At 37.0% G+C, this 23,946-nt stretch overlaps 2 protein-coding genes across 6 annotated transcripts in view; one reads left to right on the top strand and one right to left on the bottom strand.

Moving 5' to 3' along the window:
* PUS7L (pseudouridine synthase 7 like) overlaps nt 1–643 on the bottom strand; it is a 28,264-nt gene extending 27,621 nt beyond the window's left edge. Inside the window, exon 1 of one of the 3 annotated variants that reach the window (XM_073882103.1) lies at nt 168–643. In XM_073882103.1, the coding sequence (XP_073738204.1) occupies nt 168–643 (476 nt within the window). The remainder of the gene's footprint in view (nt 1–167) is intronic. The other 2 variants (XM_025883074.2, XM_025883072.2) reach the window with 2 other exon arrangements.
* On the top strand, nt 120–23,946 carry IRAK4 (interleukin 1 receptor associated kinase 4). Of its 3 annotated transcripts, none has more exons than XR_012375108.1 (12): nt 120–235; nt 7,637–7,806; nt 10,359–10,504; nt 11,487–11,669; nt 12,371–12,531; nt 13,450–13,514; nt 16,396–16,510; nt 16,941–17,050; nt 21,074–21,257; nt 22,712–22,774; nt 23,524–23,678; nt 23,810–23,946. XR_012375108.1 is itself a non-coding variant. In XM_025883076.2 (12 exons), exons 2-12 carry the CDS (start codon nt 7,646–7,648, stop codon nt 23,843–23,845), a joined length of 1,383 nt encoding a protein of 460 aa, XP_025738861.1. In that variant the 5' UTR covers nt 120–235; nt 7,637–7,645; the 3' UTR covers nt 23,846–23,946. The 3 variants fall into 3 exon arrangements, 2 of the variants coding, with proteins under 2 accessions (XP_025738861.1, XP_025738863.1); XM_025883076.2 differs by having other exon boundaries at nt 23,520–23,678; XM_025883078.2 differs by lacking the exons at nt 120–235; nt 10,359–10,504 and having other exon boundaries at nt 7,667–7,806; nt 23,520–23,678.

Genomic DNA, 23,946 nt, shown 5'->3' with positions numbered 1-23,946 from the left:
GGCGTACTTAAAGGGGCAGGCTCTCGCTTTAAGAAGAGCGTTAGGCGAGACCTGGGCTTTCTCCCGCTGCAGGGCCGCCTGGAAGCTCAAAAAGGACGGACGGGGCGGGGCGGGGCGGGGCGGGGCCTAATAGGTTGGGCCCACCCCGCCCGGGTGCTCTTCCGAACCTGGGTTCCTCCGCAGCCGTATCAGCTGAGCGGTGCCGGGGCGGCCCTGGCGCCCCGCTACTGATCAGGTAAGGAAGTCCCGCGGTGCGCGTCTTCTTCACGGGTCGTCCAAGGTCTGCGCTCCGGCCTCCGTCCCTGTGCCCCAGGGTTGTTGAAGGACGGTTTCGGAAGGAAAATCGCCTTCTGTCTTCAAAGTGAGAAAAGTTAGAGAGGAAGTAGTAGGTTGTGTGGGCGTAGCCTGCTCCAGCGTAAAGACTTGGGTGGGTCCCGAGGATCAAAAAGTTAATAGGACCTGAGGAGGAAGCTGGGGCGTGGAGAGGCGTCACCAAGTCCTGTGGCTCAGTCCGACCTCGCGTCAGGTTTCTCAACTCCCAGGCGATGTGTGGCGGGAACCGGTTTACGAAATGAATCTCTTTTCCTGAGAACCAGGAAGTAAGGCCAGCTCTGGGCAGAGATGCTCGTCGCGTGGAAGGCATTCTGGGCCTCCGCAAGATTCTAATTAGCTTGTCACTCTGGCTTCCAAGCTTCCAGGAAATTAGAAAGTGGAGAGGGGTGGAAGGATCAGATAAGTACGTTATCAGATGGCAAAAGTATACCTGACAGCCTGGAGCAAGAGGGAAAACAGAGGCATAAAAAGCAGACCCTGAGAAAGCGGGAAAACATTTTAGCTATTTGGAATGGGAAGCAGGAGCTCTATTACTGCCTGAAAAACCTATCTGCCCAAGGAGCCCTAAGAGTAGAGAATATTAAAGTCTGCCTTTTCCCTGTCTAGGGGTAATCCTTGAAGAGATCTGTCAGAAAGTTCCTATTTCTTTTATGCTGTCATGCTGAACATTCATTTGAAATTTGCTTTCTACCTCTCCGGTCCAAGCTCCTGATCTTGCGGGCCAAACCTGCTCCATCCTCAGTCTCCTCCATCTAAGTAAATGTCGAGAAACGTTCAGGCCAAAAACCTTGGTGCAATCTCCTCACCCTTCATAGCAGCACATGGGATTCTGTTTACTCTGCTTAGGAAAATAGCCAGCATCCTAAAACTGCACCCTCCCTGCTACCACTCTGGTCCAAGCCACCAGCACCTCCCCGCTGGATTGTTGGTGTACTCCGCCAATTGGTCTCTCCTGCTTCTCTGCTCTTCCTCTAGTATCCTTTACTCTCAGCAGCAGCCCCAGTGTCGTTTTATGACATGAATATAGAGCATATCTCTCCCATTCTCAAAGCCTCCGCTGCCTTCTCACTCAGAGAATAAACGAAATCAATACAAAAGCTATAAAGCTTTAGGAGACCTGGTGCCTTACTGCTCTCCTAATCTGCTACTTTTCTGCTCCTTCCTCTCCAGACTTACTTCTCCCTGCTGTTCTCAGGGAGCCCACTTCAGACCTTTCTATTCTTAGTATTCCTTTTACCTCAAAACTTCTCCCACAGATAGCCCGGTGTCTGACTTTCCCAATTCTTGAGACCTTTAATCACATGGCACTTTCTTATTGAGGCCTACTCTGACTACTCTGTTTTAAAGTGAAACTCCTCTGTTTATTTTTGTCCACTCCACTTGGCACCATCTAGCCTAGTGTAGAGTTTATTTGCTTATTGCCTGTCTTCCTCTATTAGAATATAAGTTCCATGAGTTCAGTTACGTTTTTCTTATTTTCCTAATGCTTTATCTCCAGGAACCTGGATCAATATCCAGCACAAAGTATACACTTAGTAAATATTTGCTTTATTTCAATATTCAATATTTTAGAATATTGAAAAACAATGTTTTTTATGTTTTTAATACATCCAAATATTATATATATTTTTAATATAGCCAAAGCATTTTAAATCACTTCCCATTGAATTAAATCCATGCTTGAGAATTATGTTGTTTAATATAAGGCATACCAGCACATATCCCAGTTTGAGAAGGGCAACCCTATATAATTTAATAGGTCCAGAAGGTATCACCAGCTTTTGCTCATAATGCAGGTGTTGAGTTGTCCAAAAATAAAGACTAATGGTTATCTAGCATATTTTGCTTCAAGCATGGGAGTGAATAATGTATTTTAGGGAGGTTAAAAATATATTAAATATACTACACTTAATAAAATAAGACTGCCCCTACCTGAAAAGCTTAGCTATATTCTCAGACCTCTTATTTCTACTCTGTCAGTAGCCCCTTACCACTTTTCTGAAAACTGAGCTTAAATACAACTCTGCACATTTCTTTAAGAAAAAAAAGTTATATAAAAATAACTTCTGCCATAAAATAGTTATTGCAGCATTTTTAAAAATCACCTAATTATTGATAGGCCCTTTGCATTTGTTGGTTTAAAATCTTACAGCAAGTCTTAGGTATTACCATCTCTGTTTTTCAGATGAAGAAACCAAGGTCCATAGAAATTCAATTATTAAGTCTGGTCACAAGTGGTTTGTGGAAGAGGTACATTAGAACCCAGGCCCGTGCAACCTCCAAGTCCATCTTCTTCCTTCCCTCTATCTTGTTTTCCTCTGATAAGAGTGCTGATGAAGCACAGTCTTAAAACTTCATTAATTCATTTGACAAAAAATTATTTCCTATTTGGGGTGTAACACTTTGTTTGAGAACATCCATATAAGTGAGAAGTATTCCACAAGGAAACATTCATTTTAGTATATTTCTCAATTGTCATCTTACCTCGTGTTCTTGTCCAAGTTGTCTTGTTTGAAAATATGAATGGTTACCATGAGAATTAATGGCATGAGAAAAGTTATGAAGATATGTATTTATTTACTTGTAAGCAATATATCTTTTTCTACTTCTTTTAATCCTAAGCACACTGAATTCTTGAACACTTTGCAAGAAGTAATACTTTTTAATTTTTTCTGTATAATAATTTATTTTTATTATTGAAAATGCAGAAAAGCAAGTGAAAACAAAACCACCATAAAAATCACCATCAAAAGGTATTCACAGTTAATGTTTTAGTATATGTTCTTCCAAATGTGTGTGTGGTGAGATACGAACGTATGTTTAAAGTAAAATTTTAAATTCTGAGGTTTAGAACTTATAGGTATATAGAGAGAGGAGTTGTCAGAAGGCTTTCCTAGTTTTGGTATCCCTATGCCATCACCTCTCCTAGAAATCTGGATATAGGAGAGCTACAGAATTTATCCCTGGTCCTAAGATAGACTTTTTATTCTCAATTTCCTGTATTTTAGCTCTCGCCTTTAGGATTACCAAGCAGTCCTACTTTTACTAGTTTTGTCAATCACTTTGTACTTCTTACAATGGAGGGAAATCTAAGTAAATAAAGGAAAATAATGTGAATGGAGCAACTGCAAAATCTACAGGCAGATATAATTTCTTAATTAAAAAAAAAATCAGTCTTTCTCACACTCAACAGAAGTATTTTGAGTAGCTGCTAAAGCCCAGTTTGGTTGGGTCTCTGCTTAGGAGAGCCCACCATCTAGAAGAGAAGGCAGACACACAAACAATAAAATATGATAATTGTTATACTAGAAGAGTGGTGACAGGTTGGAACAAAAGGTATGACTATCAGCGAGAGCCAATAGTGCATTTTGCCCTGAGCTTGAAGAAATCATAGGCATATTTGCCCAGTGACCCTCAGAGTGATTGGGCAATTCTTTTACCTAGCCCTAGATGACCTCATCTCCTGCTTCACCAAGAAAATAACATTGTGTGGGAATTCTCCTTCTCCCTTCAAATATGTCTGTATCCAAACCCCTTTCTAGATTTGGAAGAAAAAGTTGCCTTCTTTACAAGGCTGACGTCTTTACCTATGCTCTGTTCACTATCCCTTTTGTATCTTCAGCCAAACTTAACTCTTAAAACAAATCTTAAGCCAGCAGTTTTCACGGTGTGGTTGGGGTCCCAAAGTCTCTTTCAAGAGGTTCATAGAGTCCAAATCACTTATGGGTAAAAGATTCATTCAGAGTACAATGGATTTTAATGAAACAAAGTTCATTGATATGGTTCCAGATTCCACATTGCAGCTGTTAGGAAATTATCTTTTATCAAGTTTCACTATAGTGTCAGAGAAATATCTACTACTTTGTGAAAAGGCTGTTAAAATTCTGTTTCCAACTCTATGTATTTTCTTCATATATGTCAACCAAATCAATAAATATATTGCAGCAGAGTAAATGCAAAAGCAGATATGAGAATCCAGCTGTCTTCTATTAAGTTGAATATTAAAGTGATTAACAAAACTGTGAAATAATATAACTCTTCTTTTTATTTTGGAAAATGTAGTTATTTTTAGCAAAATATGTATGCTAACATGTAGTACATTCGTTATTTTTAATCAGTTAATGAATAAGTAATTTTTAAATTTTTCAGTGTCAGTTTCTAATAAGGTAATTATTGGTATATATATAGCCAACATAAACAAAAGTTCTTTGGATTCCACAGAAATTTTTAACAGTGTAAAGGGCATTGAGACCAAATTTGAGAACTGATGCCTTTTCCCTCTTTCCCTCTCTCTCTCTCTGTTTCTCTCTCCTTCCCTTCAAAGCCAGATTTCTTGGAAAATACATTTTTACCATTCACTCACTGCTCCATTAAAACTCTTCTTAAGTCACCCAGTTTCCAAATCTAACACACCCATGAGTATTTATTGGACCTCTCTGGGTCTTTTATACCAGCCTATGCCCTGCTCTAGAAATCTCTGATATGCTATTGTCCTAGTTTTCTTCTTACCTCCATGGCTTATCAATACTTTTTAAAGGTTCTTCTTTCTCTTCATTTCTTCACAATCTATATGTTCCTAATAGGCAACCTCATATTTACTTGTTGCTTCAACCAATGATTCACTTATGAATATGTGAGAATGCTCACATAGTGAGTATTCTTTACCTAAACCTTTCTCCCATGCTTCAGACCATATATCTAGCTACTTAGTGCCAACTCCCCTACATGGTGCCAGAGGTAGATATTTACCATTTAACATGACCACAAACACTTCATTTCTTCTATCATCTAAGTGCCCAAGCCAAAAAGCCAAGAATCAACTTCCTGGTTTTCCTCACTCTCCTTTCCCTTTAATATCTGATTTTTCATTAAATGATTTTTATTTGACCTCTAAATCCTTGAATCTTTATTTTTCTCTATTCCTCGACTTCTTTCACGCTTTCATTTCTGCTCACATAGATGATTGCAAAGTTTTCAAACTGGTCTCCTTGTCTCAATATACATCCCTTCAATTTCTTTATCCAGAGGAATCCACTTAAGCAAATAAGATCACATAACACCTTTCTTTAAAATCCTGAAATTGGGGCACCTGGGTGGCCCAGTCAGTTAAGCATCTGACTCTTGATTTCAGCTCAGGTCATGATCTCAGGATCATGAGATTGAGCACCACATCAGGCTCCAGGCTCAGCATGGAGTCTGCTTGAGGTTCTTTCCCTCTGCACCTCTCCTTGCTCAAGTACATGCTCTCTCTCTCTCTCAAATAAATAAATAAAATCTTTAAAGTCCTGAAATGGCTTCCCTATAACTTTTAGTATAAAGCTTAAAGTCCTTGTCTTAGCATATGAGGCGCATGATGATTAGGTCCTGTCTACCTCTCCAGCCTCATCTCTTACTACTTAAGAACATGTCTCCTATGCTCCAGCCATAGCAACTCCTTGCCTGAGCCTCATCCATGTTCTCCCTGCAATTCCTACTGCCTGGAATTTCCTTTTAGGTTGATCTTCATTCCTTTTCACTCATCCTTCCAATCTCCCTCCCCACCCAGATCTGTCTTGATATGTTTCGTTCAGACTGCCTTGGCCTCCATGCTTCTCTGGGCCTCCACACCCTACACACAGCTCTTGGAACATTTATCACTCACTGTAATTGTTTGTATCCTTTGCTGGACTGAGAAGGTTGAAAACAAAGATTTTTTTCTCCTTTCTGTAGCTCCCATCGCTCAGTACAAAGCCTGACATACATGTTTTTTGAATATATGAATAAATGAAATGTCTTGTTTTCATAGAAAAGAGACTGACTTGAACAATGCATTGAGTTATACAAGCAGGGACATATGGAATGAATTTTGGAGTCAGATATGAGTTCAAGTCCAACTCTCTCATGTACTACCTTTGTGAAGTAAAGATGTTAAAATTGCCTTCATCACTTTAAGGACTAAGTGAAATATATGACTCACCTAGCATGGTACTCGACAACATATTCATTCATTCCTAACTCTTACCAGCAATATGTACAACTTGCTAGTCAGTAGTTATCTATTAGCAAATGAATTGGACTCATGGAGCTTACAGTCTAATGGGGGGAGGCAGATAGTAAATAAGAAAATAAATACATGATTACAATTACATTGTGCAGTGATGAAAGATAATTAGGTTGAGGGCAGATAACCCTACTTAGATGTGGTGGTCAAAGAAGGCCAAAGAGAAGAGAATACAAATATGGAGGCCTACGATATAGGGAGATGTTTTGTTTTTTACTCTTTTATAGTTTCTGAATTTTGTACCACATGAATATATTCTTTACTCCAAAAATTAATTATATTACATTTTAAAGATAAAAATATAGAGTGAAGAAGGAGAATAGTTGACAGAAGAATATCTGAATCTCTTTGTCTTGATTAATTACAAGGAAATGTTGCCACTTGCTGAAAATGAGAGGCAGGGAGGTCAAATAAAACCACACGGAGAGAGGGCGAGGCGTGAAATAGTCACGGAGGACAATGAGTGAAGACAAGTAACAGGATTCACAGCAGTGTTGAAGGCCCCATGGAAAGGGGATCCCCATAAATTTGTGTTCATACCAGTCTTCTCAGCTAAATCTCTGTGGCTATATTCAGCAGTGCTGGTATACAAGTAAAATTGAAATGTATCCCTGGCTGTCGCTCCCCAGGGTGGAATGGCAAAAGAAAGAGGGGACTGAGGAAATAAAGGTTTTCTCTAGAGTGTAGTTAAAGTGGTGAACCACAGGGTTTGGCTTAGTAGGGAATGAATTATGATCAGGCAGTTCTCTTGGACTCAAATAACATGAAGCACGTGATAGGAAAAGTTGGTTATTTACCATATCTTTTAATGCCACTCAAATTTTTTTTTATTTCTACCGAAGAGTATTGGCAAATGTTTAATAGTGCATAAATACTGATTGAGAAGAATATTTTAAATTGAAAAATAAATCTTTTATGAATAAAATTGATTCCTGAATATTTTCTGAATTTTCAGGAATTTTTCTGAAAAAGTGAATTTTTCGCTTCTTTGTGTAAATTACACTTAAGAAATGTCAGAAAAATAGTTCAATTTGTTGTTGATAATTATAGGTGGAGAAAGAAAGACCAAAGGACAATTAGACAAATAAACCACAATTTTAATTTCTTCTTAGGATATCAATGAGTTGGCTTTGGAGTGTTCCTTTATTATGGTGTAATCAGTTGCCAGCATTTCATATATTGTAGCAAAATGTGATTTATAAGCTTACAGATGTCATCGCTAAAACTACCGTAAAATTTTAGTGAGAATTTTCCATATTTTAGGAATAGAAGATGAACAAACCCATAACATCTTCAACATATGTGCGCTGCCTCAATGTTGGACTAATTAGGAAGCTGTCAGATTTTATTGATCCTCAAGAAGGATGGAAGAAGTTAGCGGTAGCTATTAAAAAACCATCTGGTGATGATAGATACAATCAATTTCACATAAGGTAATGTATAAAAATCTTTTTCTCTTTAAATTCTTACATCACAATTAGAATGGTAAATAAATGTAAATACCATCTAATGTTGCAATTCAGAAAATAAAACTCTCTCCAAAGGAAATAATGGTAAGTAACCTCTTTTTTTCTGTTTTTGCAGTTTTTGCTTCATTCTCCATTATGTCAGCTAGGCTAGTGTTGTGATTTTGCAAACAATTTTTTGGGTTAGAATCAAGATTCCCACTTTTACTCTAGTTTTCTGTTTAGCAAGCTGAGAAAGTTCCCTCTGCCTCACACTTGTCACATCCAGATTGAACATAAGGGTATATTATAAGAATCTCTAGTAAAATTCTAAGTGTGTGAATCTCTACTTCACCTTAACAGTGTACTTTGAGAATTCTTCAAATTGACATTTTGAAGTTGCCTGTAAATGTACACATATATGAACTGAATTCTTAGTTCTTAGCCAGGATTTTACAACACTATCTTCAGATAATCTCATTCTTTGTCTCTACTTATCTCTGCTTGATTTACTATAAAATGTGAGTACAATTTTATTTTTGTCAGTGATTTCTCCCCAAATTTCAGCCCAAAATCTGTCTTTGGAAACAAGAGGAAAAGACATTAATTTGTGATTTTCAGCATTAACCTGATAAAGATCCCAAAGCCTTAATTCCCATATTAGTCCTTCCAGGAAATGTTTCCTCATATGAAGGATAAACATCTTAAATTACTTGAAAGAACCTTAAGTTTAGGAATGCCTTGGTGGCTCAGTCGGTTAAGCATCTACCTTTGGCTTGGATCATGATCCAAGTGCTGCATTGGGCTCCTTGCTCAGCAGGTAACCTGCTTCTCCCTCTGCCTGCCACTCCCCCTGCTTGTTCTCTCTCTCTCTCTGACAGATAAATAAATAAAATCTTTTAAAAAAAATAAAAGAAGCAGCTTAAGTTTAAACCTTGAAAAACGACTTTTAAAAATAGTTTATTGATGTTACTATTAAAAACTTTAGGAGGATAGTTGAGGCAGTGATGAGGAGAAAAAGCTCTTCTCTACAGAATAATGGCAGCAAATAATTATTGAAAGATTTATAAAAAGTTACCAATTTACAATCACCAATGAGTAACTGATTCATGTAAGACTCATCAATGTTGCTAAAACCACAAGATAAAAAGTTGTCGATGAACAAGATATGCACAAGATTTCAAAGTATTATCCACAGGTTACTTATGAATTATGAAGGGTAAAGGTACTTTTATAAAGAAAAAAATCTGAAGTACACCTCCATAACCAAGTAATCAAACTTGGGGTCACTGATAATGGCACAGACTGCATTATGTGGCTCTGGATGTGATGCAACGGGAAGAACACGTTGTCACCTAGGTAGTGTTCTTAACAAACATTTTTAACCTGAATTTAATCATGAGAAGGTAACCAGACAAATCTAGACTGTGAGACATTCTACAAGGCATTTGGCTTATACTCTAAAATGTGTGCACAGGGCGCCTGGGTGGCTCAGTCGTTAAGCATCTGCCTTCAGCTCGGGTCATGATCCCAGGGTCCTGGGATCGAGCCCCGCATCGGGCTCCCTGCTCAGCAGGAAGCCTGCTTCTCCCTCTCCCACTCCCCCTGCTTGTGTTCCCTCTCTCGCTGTGTCTCTCTCTGTCAAATAAATAAAATCTTTATTAAAAAAATTAAAAAATAAATAAAATAAAATGTGTGACGCACACACGCACATACACACACACAGGGAGAGGGAGAGGGCAAGAACACAAGCGTGGCAAAGTGTTAGCCACTGGCCAGTTGGTGTATCTAGGTGAAGGGGAAACAGTTGTTCATGGTATTATTCTTACAACTTTCCTGTAAGTTTGAAATTTTTCAACAGAAAAAATTTGGAGGCAAGCCAGAAACAATTAAGTTTTTAAATGTTATTTTTCAAACTAATTTTCAAAGAAATGAAAAACTGATCTGTTTTTCCTTTAATGTAATTGAAATATAATTAAGATCAAAGGAATAATTCCCCAAGTTTATATATAGTATTCTATTTCATTACGCAGAATGATTTATTAAAAATCATATGGCTAGCAGAGTTACTAAGTCAGGTAGGGAAGTAATATAGCTTAGTAGGTTGAGAGCACACCCTTATGTCAAGTGAGATCTGAATTTGGATCTCAACTTAAATACAGTGTTTTGGCTGTGTGGCTATGGGCTGGTTTCTTTACCTCCCCACACCTGGTTTTCTCATTAATAAATTAGTATTATACTCATAGTATCTTTGAGAATTAAATGAATTCATGTGGGTGCATCCCCTCAAGGTGGCCCCCTGAGCAGATACTCAGTAAGTATTCAGTTTATGTTAACTTATATTATCATTGCCTTCAGCATCTTTTTCCCTTCTGCCTATCTTCCCGGTTCTCAGAAATTCTCGCTGGTTCTCCTGCTGCCCCTTTCCTTTAATACTATAGGTGGTGCTGTGGGCGAGGCAGGGGCATGGGGGAATAATTCCTATTTTCATGTGAAGTCTATTACATACTAATTTTGTTTTTTTGTCACTTGCTTTTAAGGAGATTTGAAGCATTACTTCAAACTGGAAAAAGTCCCACTTGTGAATTACTGTTTGACTGGGGCACCACAAATTGTACAGTTGGTGATCTTGTGGATCTTTTGATTCAAAATGAGTTTTTTGCCCCAGCAAGTCTTTTGCTACCAGGTAAACGGAGTATGATTAGGGCATCAACGATTAGGGTGGATAGGCAAGTGGCAGAAATAGGTACATGTCTCCTTACTCTTACTTTTTTCTCCTGGTAGATGAGCCTTACATTTGAGACTGCTTTTCATTCTTTCCACCCTCCCCAACTCATACAAGCACCCCAGACATAAGGCACTGCGGACTTGCTGCTAAGGAGATGGAGGCTTCGTGATCGGGTCTGAGCCCACCATTCAAGTCAGGTAGTTTTGTGCCAATAGGAAGTTTAGAAGGACGGAAATTAGTTTTGGCAGGTTTGGGGTTTTTTTTTTAACTCTTGCTTTTTTTTCACCTTCAACTCCCACCCTGATGGGATCTGTGATTGTGATTTCCTTACATTGTATTCTGTTGGGTCACTGTTTAGATGCCCTCCGCATAACCTTATTTTTTTCCCTTTGATGCCACTTACACCAACAGTTCTCACTATTCTGTGTGCAGATTCCTGGCTCTATTCCAGACCTCGTTATCAGAATTCTTTTTTTTTTTTAAAGATTTTATTTATTTATTCATGAGAGACAGAGGGAGAGAGAGAGAGAGAGAAGCAGAGGGAGAAGCAGGCTCCCAAGGAGCAGGGAGCCCGATGCAGGACTCGATCCCAGGACCCTGGGATCATGACCTGAGCCGAAGGCAGACGCTTAACCATCTAAGCCACCCAGGCGCCCTCGTTATCAGAATTCTTGACTTGGGTTAATGCCAATGTTTTTAAACAAACACTTCAGTGCTTCTGATATAGGTGGCTTGTAGACTTTTTGAAAACACCGCCTTACCCTCTCTACTCGTCTTACTTACAGATTCTTACTAGGTAGCTTCTTGTGTGTGCTGTGAAAAAAGGAGGTTAAACCTGTGGAAACGGGGATGATGTCAAATGAACTGAGTTCCTAGTTTAACTTTTTCATAAACACTTTTTCTTATGGAAGGACAACTTATATCTTACTTCATTTGGCAGATGCTGTTCCCAAAACGGTTAATACACTACCTTCTAAAGAAGCTGTAACGGTTCAGCAGAAACAGATGCCTCTCTATGGTAAAGACAGGACATTTGTGTTACCTGTGCAGAATCTTGAACAAAACTATATGCCACCTGACTTCTCAAGTCCAGAAAATACAAGTTTAGAAGATAGTGATACACGTAAGTAACATTTGCAGTGCTTTCTGCTAGTGGATTTGTCATTAAGACCATTGCTGCTTTGAAATAAATCTCTCCTTTTTGTTGTGAACACTGTCCATAGCTCTTATTTTTTTTTTTAAGATGTTATTTACTTGAGAGAGAGAGCGCGCACGCGTACAAGTGGGGGGAGGGACAGAAAGAGAGGGAGAAACAGACTCCCCGCTGAGCAGGGAGCCCGATGTGGGGCTCAGTCCCAGGACCCTGGGACCATGACCTGAGCCGAAGGCAGACGCTTAACCAACTGAGCCACCCAGGCACCCTGGCCATAGCTCTTCTGTGGATTTTCTTTTTTCTCTCCTGACTCATTAAGCACCATCTCCATTGTATTAGTCAGTGTGTTATCAGTGAGTACAAGCAATAGGATGTACAAACAACCACAGAAGTATGACATAGTGTGTAACTATTTACATAACTTGAAAAGGTCATTTTTTAAAGAAAATAAGTGACTAGAGTTTTGGGTGGAGGATCACCAGGCAGAATTCTCAAGATGAAGCTTAAATTTTTATTTTAAAAGATAACTGTATTCTCTCCTATCATGCCTAATCCAAAGTTGTAAATATTTGTATATATATGAAATAATCAAGTTGAGAAAATATTAAGGTTATTAAAGCCAATATATTTTTTATCAAAGTACTTTTTTCCTTATTTTATTGACATTATAGGTTTTCACAGTTTTTCATTTTATGAATTGAAGAATGTCACCAATAACTTTGATGAAAGACCCATTTCTCTCGGTGGCAACAAGATGGGTGAGGGAGGATTTGGAGTTGTATATAAAGGCTACGTGAACAACAAAACTGTAGCAGTGAAGAAACTTGCAGCGGTAAGTTATATGTTTAGGAGTAAAAGGAATTAAAGGAAAAGTTGCTTCCTGGTGTGCTATATCATAAGTTTTAAATTAATCTTTAGGAAATACATTATTTCAGTGCATGTTTTCTTTAAACATCATTCTAAGCTGGTAGCTTTTAACACTTAAAAATTTGTTGAAAGCTATGGATCCCATCCCTACAAAAATGTAGTTATGGACATACACATATGAGTATACATATAATTTCAGAAGATTCACAAAATGAAGTTGAAAAGCCCCGTTCTACATAGTGCTTCATGCATAATCAATATGAAAATGGGAAGATACTAAGAAAATTTTGTAAAAGCAACTTTCTTATGTTACTTTTCTCATTTAAAAATAAAGCTTAAAAAATATACAATAAGAAAAAAGATTGAAAAAAATTCTTGTCTAAGTCCTTCATTCCCATTTCTTCTAGAGTGTTCACCATGTACTCGATTTGTTATAACTTATTATATTCTAGAAACATCCATGTAGTACATATTTATATGATAAAGATAGTCGCCTGTTGTCATAGATGTTACAAATACTTTTGTAGATTTTGTTTGTCTTTTTCCCTTCAAATTTGCTTATGTTTTTTGTTACAGCAAATGTTTTCTTCAGAATGCTTGTGCAGTAAATTCTCATATTTCATTTTGTTCCTCCAATAACTCACTGAGGCTTATATGGTTATATGGTTTATAAGTTTTTTTTTCCCTTCCACTAATGCCAGGGGACTTTAAACAAATCATTAAAATTTCTAGTTCTCAGTTATTCTATAAAATGGAGAGAGTAATGCCTTTACTGTTTTAAAGAAAGCAAGATCAGCCAGGCCATCTTTTGCACCTCCTTCTAGCTTTAGGATCTTTGAGGTTATTGTATTGTATTATATTATATATTATTTTATTTTTTCAGATGGTTGACATTAGTACTGAAGAACTGAAACAGCAGTTTGATCAAGAAATAAAAGTTATGGCAAAGTAAGTTAATTTGGCAATGTGGTAGAGTAGAAAAGAGTAGCTCCAAGAGTAGAGGACCTGGTGTCTCACCCAGAGTGTGCCATGAACTAGTGATATTTCCAAACATGTAGAATTAAACTAAAGGATTTAGATGAGAGGAATTGAAAGAATTTTGACTCTACAAGTCTGTGACTACAAATACTCACATGCCTGGAGCTTAAACAGCACTATAAGAAGTGCTATATCATAGCAAAGTTCCAAAGGATTTCAGCTATCTTCCGTTACCATGTTTACTGCTCCCAAATTCATGAGAGATAAGTTATAGAGATACAAAAAAAATTACAGAATAATAGGCCCTTAGATATGTTAACAACCCTAAATCAGGAAAAAAGTTATATGCCAGAATCCTTAGAAGACATTGACCCAGTACGCTTGACAATTGTTGGGCGTTGTCAAGAAGGATAAGAGAAACAAATCAAGATCTATTCTGATAATTGTAGTGTGGTACATTTTATGTGTCTGGTCTCATTTAACCCTCCTAACAGTTCTTATAACCTCCCCTACCTTTTTTTTTTTTCTCAAAGAGATTTAGAAACATTATGTAGCTTGCCCGAGGCCACATAGCTGGTAAAAATCAGATCTGGTTTTCATATCCAGACCTGCCTGATTCCAGAGCTTAAGCTTTATTCATTTTCCTTTTTTAAAATTTATTTATTTTTTAGTCCCGAAATATAATTGACATACAAAGTGATAGTAGTTTCAGATATGCAACATGCCGATTCAACAATTCTATGCATTACTCAGTGCTCACCACAATAAGTATAGTCCCCATCTGTCACCTTAGAACATTATTGATATGAATCCTAATGAGATGTACCAATTTACCTCAATTATACCCATTGCTACAAATTACCAATTGTAATTGCTTAACCTCAAGAAAGAAATAATAGACTGGAATTAATTCAGTCATAGTAAAAATAATGCACACTGATAAAAAAACAAAAACCTCTTTCTTTCGGGATTTTGTTCCCCCCACCCTTTTACCCACTCTGCAATCCTAAAAGTAACTTGTTCAAAGTAGATATTCTAGGAAATACAGGAATATATATTTAAAGTAATAAAAACCATCTCTTAAATATATCACTCAGAGAGAGCCATGGCTAATATTTTGATGTACTTGCTTCATGATGTGTGTGTAGCATTTTTTCCATGTCATTAAAACTAATTTTAAAACATTTTGTTATTGTATATTAGTTTTAATTTTAAAGTATTGTATATCAATTATTTAGCATACATGATGATTATATTTTATTTAACCAGTACCCTACTAGGTTTGTTTCTAATTTTCAACATTACAAATTAAAGTTCCTTTAAATCTCATTGTATATAAATCTTTAAATGCAACCCTGCTTATTTTATCAGATAGAATCCTAGAAGAATCACTGGTTCAGAATGCATGAACTTCTTAAAAACTTTCCAAGTACATGTCCAAATGGCTTTATAAATAAATTATGGTAATTTACACTCCTATCAGCAGTGTATTACAATTTTAAATTTCACTACCTCACCACCACTGACTATTATTACTGTTTCTTAATAAGTAACAATTTCTGGACCTTACTAGCAGAATGACCCTGGCCAAGTTTCTTAACTGTCTGTTAGTTTTCTCATCTATAAAATGGGATAATCATAGTGTTTACTTCATTAAGTTATTGTGAGGATTAAATAAAACAAAGCAGGTAAATCATTTACCGCAGTGCCTTCTACACCGTACAAACTCAGCAAATGTTACCTACTTGTTTTTAAAATGCTCCAGTTTGATGGAAAATAGAGTACTTATTGTTTTAATTTGTACTTCTTAAAATATTTATGAGGATAGACTGTTTTCAAATTAAAGTCTGATTTGAAATCATGAAATCCCAGAGTTTTAGATGATTTTGAATCAATAAAGTGAGTAAGCACTTGGATGGAATACATACCATGTTCTAAGTATATTTCTAGGCCCTCATGTATTTGCTCATTCAATTCTCACAGCATCCATGTTACATAGTAGGGGTTATTATCCACATTTGGTGAATTTGCTGAGGCTCAGTTGAGGTTGTTAACTTGTTTTAAGTGTTAATTTGGCCTATAGGTCAAATATCCAGGGGGTGGCAGAGCTGAACTTTAAACTTAGGACTTTGCCCAGTTTTCTTTCTACTGTACCACAGATACCTGAGGTTTTGTTATAGTTCAGCTCTCTTTAATTTTATCCCTTCCAAGTAGATAAAGAAATTCAAATTAGGTTATAAATAATAAGATATCATTAAAGATCAACTATGTGTAAATTAGGTATGGTTAGAGATCAGATGTCTATAAATCAGGGCTTTGGATGTGTTAGAAAATTCTTGAAAGGGTTGGCATACCAATTTCAACAGACTTCTTGAAATCTTGCCTGTAAAACTATCATTGAAAATTGTGCTACACAAAGGTAATTATCAGCCCAGTCCTTAACCAAACTATCACAAGTTCCAAAGTTCTAAGTTATTAAGCTTTTACTATAAAATAGAAACAGGAGACGCCTAGCTCAGTTAGAAGAGCATTTGATTCTTGATCTCAGGGTTGTGAGTTCAAGCCCCACAATGGGTGTAGAGATTACTTAAATAAATAAAATAGAAAAAGGATTTACTTCTAATGTTGATCAATATTGACTGAAAGAACTGTTTGCAGAAAATTGTAAATGGTTACAATAAACATAAATAAACATGTTATAAACATATGTATCATAATATAATGATATATACCATATCATTATTTTCGTGCTCTTTTTTTCTGTTAAAGCTCTAAATTGAATAACCTCCAACCTACACCTGAATATATGTATGTGTCATAATAATTTTGAGTGGAAAATTATTTGTCGTAGGTGTCAACATGAGAACTTAGTAGAACTGCTTGGTTTCTCAAGTGATGGAGATGACCTCTGCTTAGTATATGTTTATATGCCCAATGGCTCATTGCTAGACAGGCTGTCTTGCTTGGTAAGATATTTGTTCATCAGATTGTTTGGCTTTCTATTTATGTGTTGGAATACTAATATTCACTTTGTGACAAGATTATTTTATAACCATATTAATCTTAATATTTTTCCTGCTCTTTGAAAATTATACAGTTGATAGGTATACAACTGGGATTGCTATTCTATTAGGTGATAATCTTAAATACAAAATTACCAGTCAAGACCAGTCTTTGAAGGTGCTCTTATATATTTTTGTTGTCAAATAAGAAATGTTGACTCTGACTTGATCTTATTTAGAGATTATTTTTTAACAATTTTTAAAAATTGTAATCCTAAATTCTTGGTGATATAATATCGTTTTCAGTAGTTGCTTAGAAAAATGTTCTGTTATATATTTTCTATAGATTTTTTTATCCTTTTTTTTTTAATGGGTTGGTTTCTTACTTCATAAGGATGATACTCCACCACTTCCTTGGCACATGAGATGCAAGATTGCTCAAGGTTCAGCTAATGGCATCAGTTTTTTACATGAAAACCATCATATTCATAGAGACATTAAAAGGTAAATGCTACTCTTAAAAAAGTTTTTGGAACACCATATTTGGAGAATAACTTGCCCTCACTCTTTTATTCAATATTCATATGCATGTCTACAGCACTCCATGAAAGCTCTTCTCATTAAGACATCTATAATCTCCTTTATTCCAAACCTACTGACCTATTTTTAGTACTCATCCTACATGATCTTTTTTTGAATAGCATGGCATTTTGTTTTTCTTGACTACTTTTGCCTTGTCAAAATTATTTTCTTGGGGCGTCTGGGTGGCTCAGTCATTAAGCGTCTGCCTTCGGCTCAGGTCATGATCCCAGGGTTCTGGGTTCGAGCCCCACATCAGGCTCCCTGTTCAGCAGGGAGAAGCCTGCTTCTCCCTCTCCCGTTCCCCCTGCTTGTGTTCCCTGTCTCACTGTGTCTCTGTCAAATAAACAAAATCTTAAAAAAAAAAATTATTTTCTGGATCACCACTATTTTCTGAATCACTCTCATCCTCCATGGGTGCATTTCAATTCTCTTTCTTCTTGCGTAAATAACAAATATTAATTGAGCACCTACTACATGCTAGGCACAGTAGAAAATATAGTTAGCAAAACTAGCACTTGTAGTGTTTGACATCAATCAAATGATCACTAATAATAGAACTTTAGTAAGTAGTATATAGTATTTAATGTACAGTATTAGTATAAATAAGAGTTCTCTGAGGAAGTGATATTTTAGCAGAGATCCAAAGAATGAGTAGGAAATAAGCGGACACAATTAGAGGGTAGCTAAAGAAGGTAGGGAGAAGAACATTCTAGAAAGAAGGGACTACATTTGTAAGACCAGTGTTGAGAGGTAATTTGAGAGCATGATGAATTATAGGAAGTGAAATGAATACAGTATAACTGAAATGCAGAAATTGAAGAAATGATTGATATAAGATAAAATTATAGAAGTCAGCCTGGAGCTAACCCCTGTAGGATCTAGTAGACTAAGGTAAGGACTTTAGTTTTATCATAAAGGTAATCAGATCCCATTGAAAAATTGTAAGTAGAGATGTGGCATCATGTTTAAGTTTGGAGAAGATCACTTTGACTTGAGTGTAGAGAAGGGATAGTTAGGAGACTATCACAGAAGTCTTGGTGGTAGCAGTTCATATCAAAAGAAGTGAGCAGATTTGAGAGATGAAGATGGCAGGACTGGGTCTCTCAGTCGGTTAAGCACCTGCCTTCGGCTCAAGTCATGATCCCAGGGTCCTGGGATAGAGCCCCAAATTGGGCTCCCTGCTCAGCGGGAAGCCTGCTTCTCCCTCTCCCTCTGCCCGTCCCCCACTCAAGTTCTCTCTCGCTCTCTTTCTCTCAAATTTTTTAAAAATCTTGAAAAAAAATAAGATGGGAGGACTTGCTGATATCTTGGCTGCAGAGGGGTCAGGGAGAGGGACATGTCAGGAATGACTCCTGGATTTCTAGCTTCCTGAATTGCATTCTGGGATGATTGTGGCATGATTCACTTACATAGAAAGCACTGGAAGAGGACAAGGTTGAGGGTTGAAGATGTGAATTCTCTTTTGTACATGTTGTGTTTGAGATTCTTTTAAGATATCAAAGTGGAGATGCTAAACAGACAGTGTGATGTACAGATATGGAGCTGAAAAAAGTCTGAGCTGAAGATATAAATTTGTGTATTACATATAGATGATAATTGACGACCTCTTATATGATTGTATTCTCTTAAGGAGAGATAGAGATTAGAAAAAGGTCCCAAGATTTAGTCCTGAGGAACTTTAAGACTTACTGGCCAAATAGAAGAGAATGATCTCAAAAAGGAATCTAAGAAAATAGGCACAGAGAGGTCAGATGAGAACCTAGAGAGTATGATATCTGTGAAAACAAGGAAAGAGAGTATTTCCCAGAAGGGACTAGTTACAAATGCCAGTTGCTTTTTAGAGGTCAGAATGAGGACTGAAAATCACCATTTGATTAGTGCCCTGAAGATCATGGGTATCTTTACAAAGCCCTACTTCCCCGTAGTCATTGGGCACAATTCAGGATGTAGTTGAGGAGAGAGTGGGAGCTAGAGAACTGAAATGTGAGTGTAGACAAGTCTTTTATGACATTTAGATAGTGAAGGGTGATTGCTGGAAATGATGTGTCATTCAGGAAACTTTTTTTAAGATGGCAGAGACTAAAGCATGTTTTTATGCCTAGGGGAAAAGGGAGATGATAAAATAGAGAAGTGAGATAATTAATGGAGTAGGGTTCCTGAGAACATAGGAAGCAGTCCAAGTACGAGATCAGCCATAGATGAGAGGACAGGCGCAACCTCTCATCCCTTACGTGTTGGTGTATTTCCCCCTATTCTCACCTCCTGTTTCTTCTCTTCCCACAACGTGTTCTTGCTGACATTATATTGACTTCACCTGCTATCTGCGTGTGGGTGACACTCAAATCTGTATCATCAGCCTCTGATCCTATATTTTCAATATCTCCAGACCAAAAACACCTTGCCTGGGTGTCCAACAGCAGCCTCTAAGTTAACATGTCAGAAATCAAATTCATTTTCTCTTCCAAACCAAAGTCTTCTTCCTGTATTCCCTTCCTGATCAAATGAAGTCACTATTTCTCCTGTCTCCCAAGCTAAAGACTTTCTCATTCCTCATATCACACTCATTACAAAGTTCACTGAATGTGCCTCAGATTCTCAGCTCCTTTTTTTTTCCTCCACTGTTCTTTCTTTATCCAGACTCTCACCATCTCTCATTTGCTTTATTACAAGCTTTCCTGGTCAGCCTTTAACTAGTCTGTTCCAGTTCTCACCTATTCACTACTACACTGCCAGGTTGTGTTCTTAAAAATCAAGGCTAGAGGTGCCTGGGCGGCTCAGTGGGTTAAGCATGGCTCAGGTCATGATCCCAGAGTCCTGGGATCGAGCCCCACGTCAGGCTCCTTGCTCAGTGGGGAGTCCGCTTCTCCCTCTTCCTCTGCCCCTCCCCCTGCTTGTACGCTTTCTCTCTCTCAAAGTAAGTAAAAATCTCTAAAAAAAATCAAGTCTAATAGCACCAACTCCTTACTGAAAGAGGAAAAGAAAACTTTTGCTGGCGTCCTGCTCTCACAGGATCAAATTCATATTCTCCGTGTTTCATTGGCACCAGTTTCTTGAAATTGATCATATGTTTTTATGTTTTCATCACTATGTACATGTTGCTCCATTTGCCTGAAATGCCTTTTTTCCCCCCTCATTTATCCCTCACCTTCTAACAATCCTTCAAGACTAAGCACACTGTTCACCGTCTCCTTAGAGTTTCTTCCAGGCATGTGGTTGTTCTCTCAGCATTTTGTATCTGTTATCACCATTATGGAGTATTTATTGGATTTTTAAAAATTATTCACAGACAAGATTTGAAAATCCCCCTCCATGCAGGACTGAGCTTAAATACTATTATACATAATGATTCCTTGATAAAATTTTTTATTGAATGCAACTATGCGTGCATGAGTGAATGCATGTAATGAATGAATGAAGACCTTTTAACCATGTTATTTCCTCTTTGAAAGATTTCAGGTAGTACAAAAAAAATAAATAAATAACACCTGAAACTAACATAACTGCATGTGAACTATACTGGAATTAAAATAAAAAAAACTTAAAAAGAAGAATAAAGAAATGAATAATTGAAATACTTTCGCTGGAAATTTGTTTTTAAATGAGTTGAGAAATGTTAGGAAAGGAATAGAATGGTGCTTTAAGAGACTGAGGGAAATTTTCCCTATGATAAATTACTTATGAAATAATGAAAGTATCTCTCACTAATGTGGACAGTTTTATTTCATTTTTATTCTCTTAAAATTTTTACTAAAATCTCCCAAAAAAAAAAGACAATCTTTTCTCTTTAGCTTTAATGTGAAATCTACATTTATTTATACAAATTTCAGGCTTTTCTGATGTGTATTATAAAATGGTATACTCTGTAAATATGTACATATATTCTGTATTTACATAAATATTAACTGTTTGACTTGCTTGAAAAGAAAAATATTTTTTTCTTTTCAGTGCAAATATCTTACTAGATGAAGACTTTACAGCCAAAATATCTGACTTTGGGCTTGCACGGGCTTCTGAGAAGTTTGCCCAGACAGTCATGACTAGCAGAATTGTGGGAACAACAGCTTATATGGCACCTGAGGCTTTACGAGGAGAAATAACACCCAAATCTGACATCTACAGCTTTGGTGTGGTAAGTTTCACATATATAATTAGTAAAAATAATCATTCTGGCTATAACTGTGAAATTGAAGTAGAATATTCTGAAATACCTGTCTTGCTTAGCTCTCTTATGTAAATGTGCATATTGTTTACTTTAACCCTTAGTTAAATGATAAAGTTATAAAAGCTTCTCCAAATTTGTAGAACTTTTTAAAATGGATTTCTGAAGTTACTGCAAGAAATGACTTTTTAAACACACTATCCTCATGAATTAGTATGAAGGTTACATTAAATTAGTACATAAAACAGAGATGCCTGGGTAGCTCAGTCGGTTAAGCATCTGCCTTTGGTTCAGGTCAAGATCCCAGGGTCCTGGGATTGAGTCCCGCATTGGGCTCCCTGCTCAGCGGGGAGCCTGCTTCTCCCTCTCCTCTCCCCCTGCTTGTGTGCACGCTCTCTCTCTCTCTCTGACAAATAAATAAATAAAATCTTTAAAAAAAAAAATTAGTGCATAAAACAAATCATGTCATACAGCACACATGTTAGTGTCATATTTTTTAAATGAAATATTCTTTAAAAGACATACACATTGGGGCACTTGCGTGACTCAGTCATTAGGAGTCTGCCTTCAGCACAGGTCATGATCCCAGGGTCCTGGGATCGAGCCCCGCATCGGGCTCCCTGCTTCTCCCTGTCCCACTCCCCCCGCTTGTGTTCCTGCTCTCGCTTTGTCTGTCTCTGTCAAATAAATAAATGTTTTTTTTAAAAAAGGGCATATACTTTGGCATTTTCTGATCTACTGGTCTGTTCAGAATAACTTTTAAGATGGAGTGAGTGGGAGTGGTTGGAGAAATCAGGTTCTTCTTCATCTTATTTTTGCATATATGTTTCCTATATGGAAATTTAACTTCACAGCACTGTGAAGTTAAGGCACAGAGTTGTAGGATATGCCTAAAGTTCAGAAAATAATATTCTAAAAGCCAGAGAAAATTATTCTTGTGAAGACTGCCCTGCAAGACAGGAGGACTGTCCAGAACACATACTGAGTGGAACTGATTGTTTTAGTAAGTTGTTAATAGAAAAGTACTGCTTGGGGGGATTGGTGGAACCCAAGATTTCTGTGAAGGAGTGGTGGTGAGAAATGACCACAACTCATGTCCTTTCTGCTTTTTTTTTTTAAGATTTTATTTATTCATTTTAGAGAGAGCACACAAGCAGGGGGAGTGGCAGAGGGAGAGAGAGAGAATCTCAAGCAGACTCCCTGCTGAGTGAGGAGCCCAATGCAGGGCTCGATCCCAGGACCCCGACATCATGACCTGAGCTGAAACCAAGAGTCGGATGCCCCTGTCCTTTCTGCTTCAATGCCTAAAAGGCATAATGCAGTATGTGGAAATGATTAATCAGATTTCATAATCAAGATCCATATTATTTCCATATGTTGTCTTGAGTGTTACAGTAATGGACTTCTTTTTTTTGTCTTCATAGGTTTTATTAGAAATAATAACTGGACTTCCAGCTGTAGATGAACACCGTGAGCCTCAGTTATTGGTAATTGAAAGATTTATTATTTTTTCCAGTCCTTTTCTCTTTGCATTTATAATCTAAATTTATATGGGTAAATTTGGCATCTAGCAATGTCTTTTTCTATTGACAATCTTTTCATTGGCAGTTACAAAGTGGCATATGGAAAGAGCATCACATATTTCTAATCTCAGCTCTGCCATGAAGTATTTGGGAAGCTTGGAAAAGTCACTTATATATTCTATGTTCTGGGTAAAACCAGAGTAGAACTATATGACTTTCTAGGTCTTCTACAGTTTATTTTTATTTTCTTTTGTAAGCTAAAGATTTCAGAAATACCTACTATCATGAATAAGTTTTTCTTAAAACTAGTTAAATAACTACACTGACTTTATTCTAATTTATGTGTTCTAATGAGGCAAACCAGTGAGACAAATTCAGATAATATATGTATAACAGATTATTCCCATAGAATGGAGATTAGAAAGTCAAAGGGTATGATATATTTGCTCAAGGATTGGTACCATTTTTTGCTTTAAGAAAAACAATAAAGGGCACCTGGGTGGCTCAGTCGTTATGCGTCTGCTTTCGGCTCAGATCATGATCCCAGCGTCCTGGGATCAAGTCCCGTGTCAGGCTCTCTGCTCAGCGGGGAGCCTGCTTCTCCCTCTGCCTCTTCCTGCCGCTCCCCCTGCTTGTGCTCTGTTGCTCTCTCTCTCTCTTTCTGACAAATAAATAAAATAAAATCTTTTAAAAAAAAATTGTTTTAAAGCTAGATATTAAAGAAGAAATTGAAGATGAAGAGAAGACGATTGAAGACTATGTTGATACGAAGATGAATGACACTGATCCCACTTCCATTGAAACTATGTACTCTGTTGCTAGTCAATGCTTGCATGAAAAGAAAAATAAGAGACCAGACATTAAGAAGGTACTAACTGATTTTTTATATTTATTTAAAAATGAAGAAGGTGGGGTTCATCTTTTCTTTCCAAGTTTACATTTCAAAACAACTGTTTAATACAGTTTTTTTGTGTTTTTCTTTTTCTGTCTTTTTGAAAGGTTCAACAGCTGCTGCAAGACATGACAGCTTCTTAAAATTTTACTGGAATAGGCTCTTGATTTTTTTTGTATGCACCTATCTAAACCATTTTTTAAACTAAATTTTTTTAATAAACATTCTTTTTTACCTTTAACAA

This window comes from Callorhinus ursinus, unplaced genomic scaffold (genome assembly GCF_003265705.2).
Source record: "Callorhinus ursinus isolate GAN/ISIS: 27379988/994484 unplaced genomic scaffold, GSC_fseal_2.0 scaffold44, whole genome shotgun sequence".
NCBI lineage: Eukaryota > Metazoa > Chordata > Mammalia > Carnivora > Otariidae > Callorhinus > Callorhinus ursinus.
This window is presented reverse-complemented; position numbering and strand designations above follow the sequence as displayed.

Excerpts from the sequence above, each read along its gene's own strand:
- IRAK4 (XM_025883076.2), top strand. The coding sequence starts at position 7,646 with ATGAACAAACCCATAACATCTTCAACATATGTGCGCTGCCTCAATGTT. Across the intron at positions 7,807-10,358 it reads TACAATCAATTTCACATAAG|GAGATTTGAAGCATTACTTC; the intron begins GTAATGTATAAA and ends CTTGCTTTTAAG. Across the intron at positions 16,511-16,940 it reads TAGACAGGCTGTCTTGCTTG|GATGATACTCCACCACTTCC; the intron begins GTAAGATATTTG and ends TTACTTCATAAG.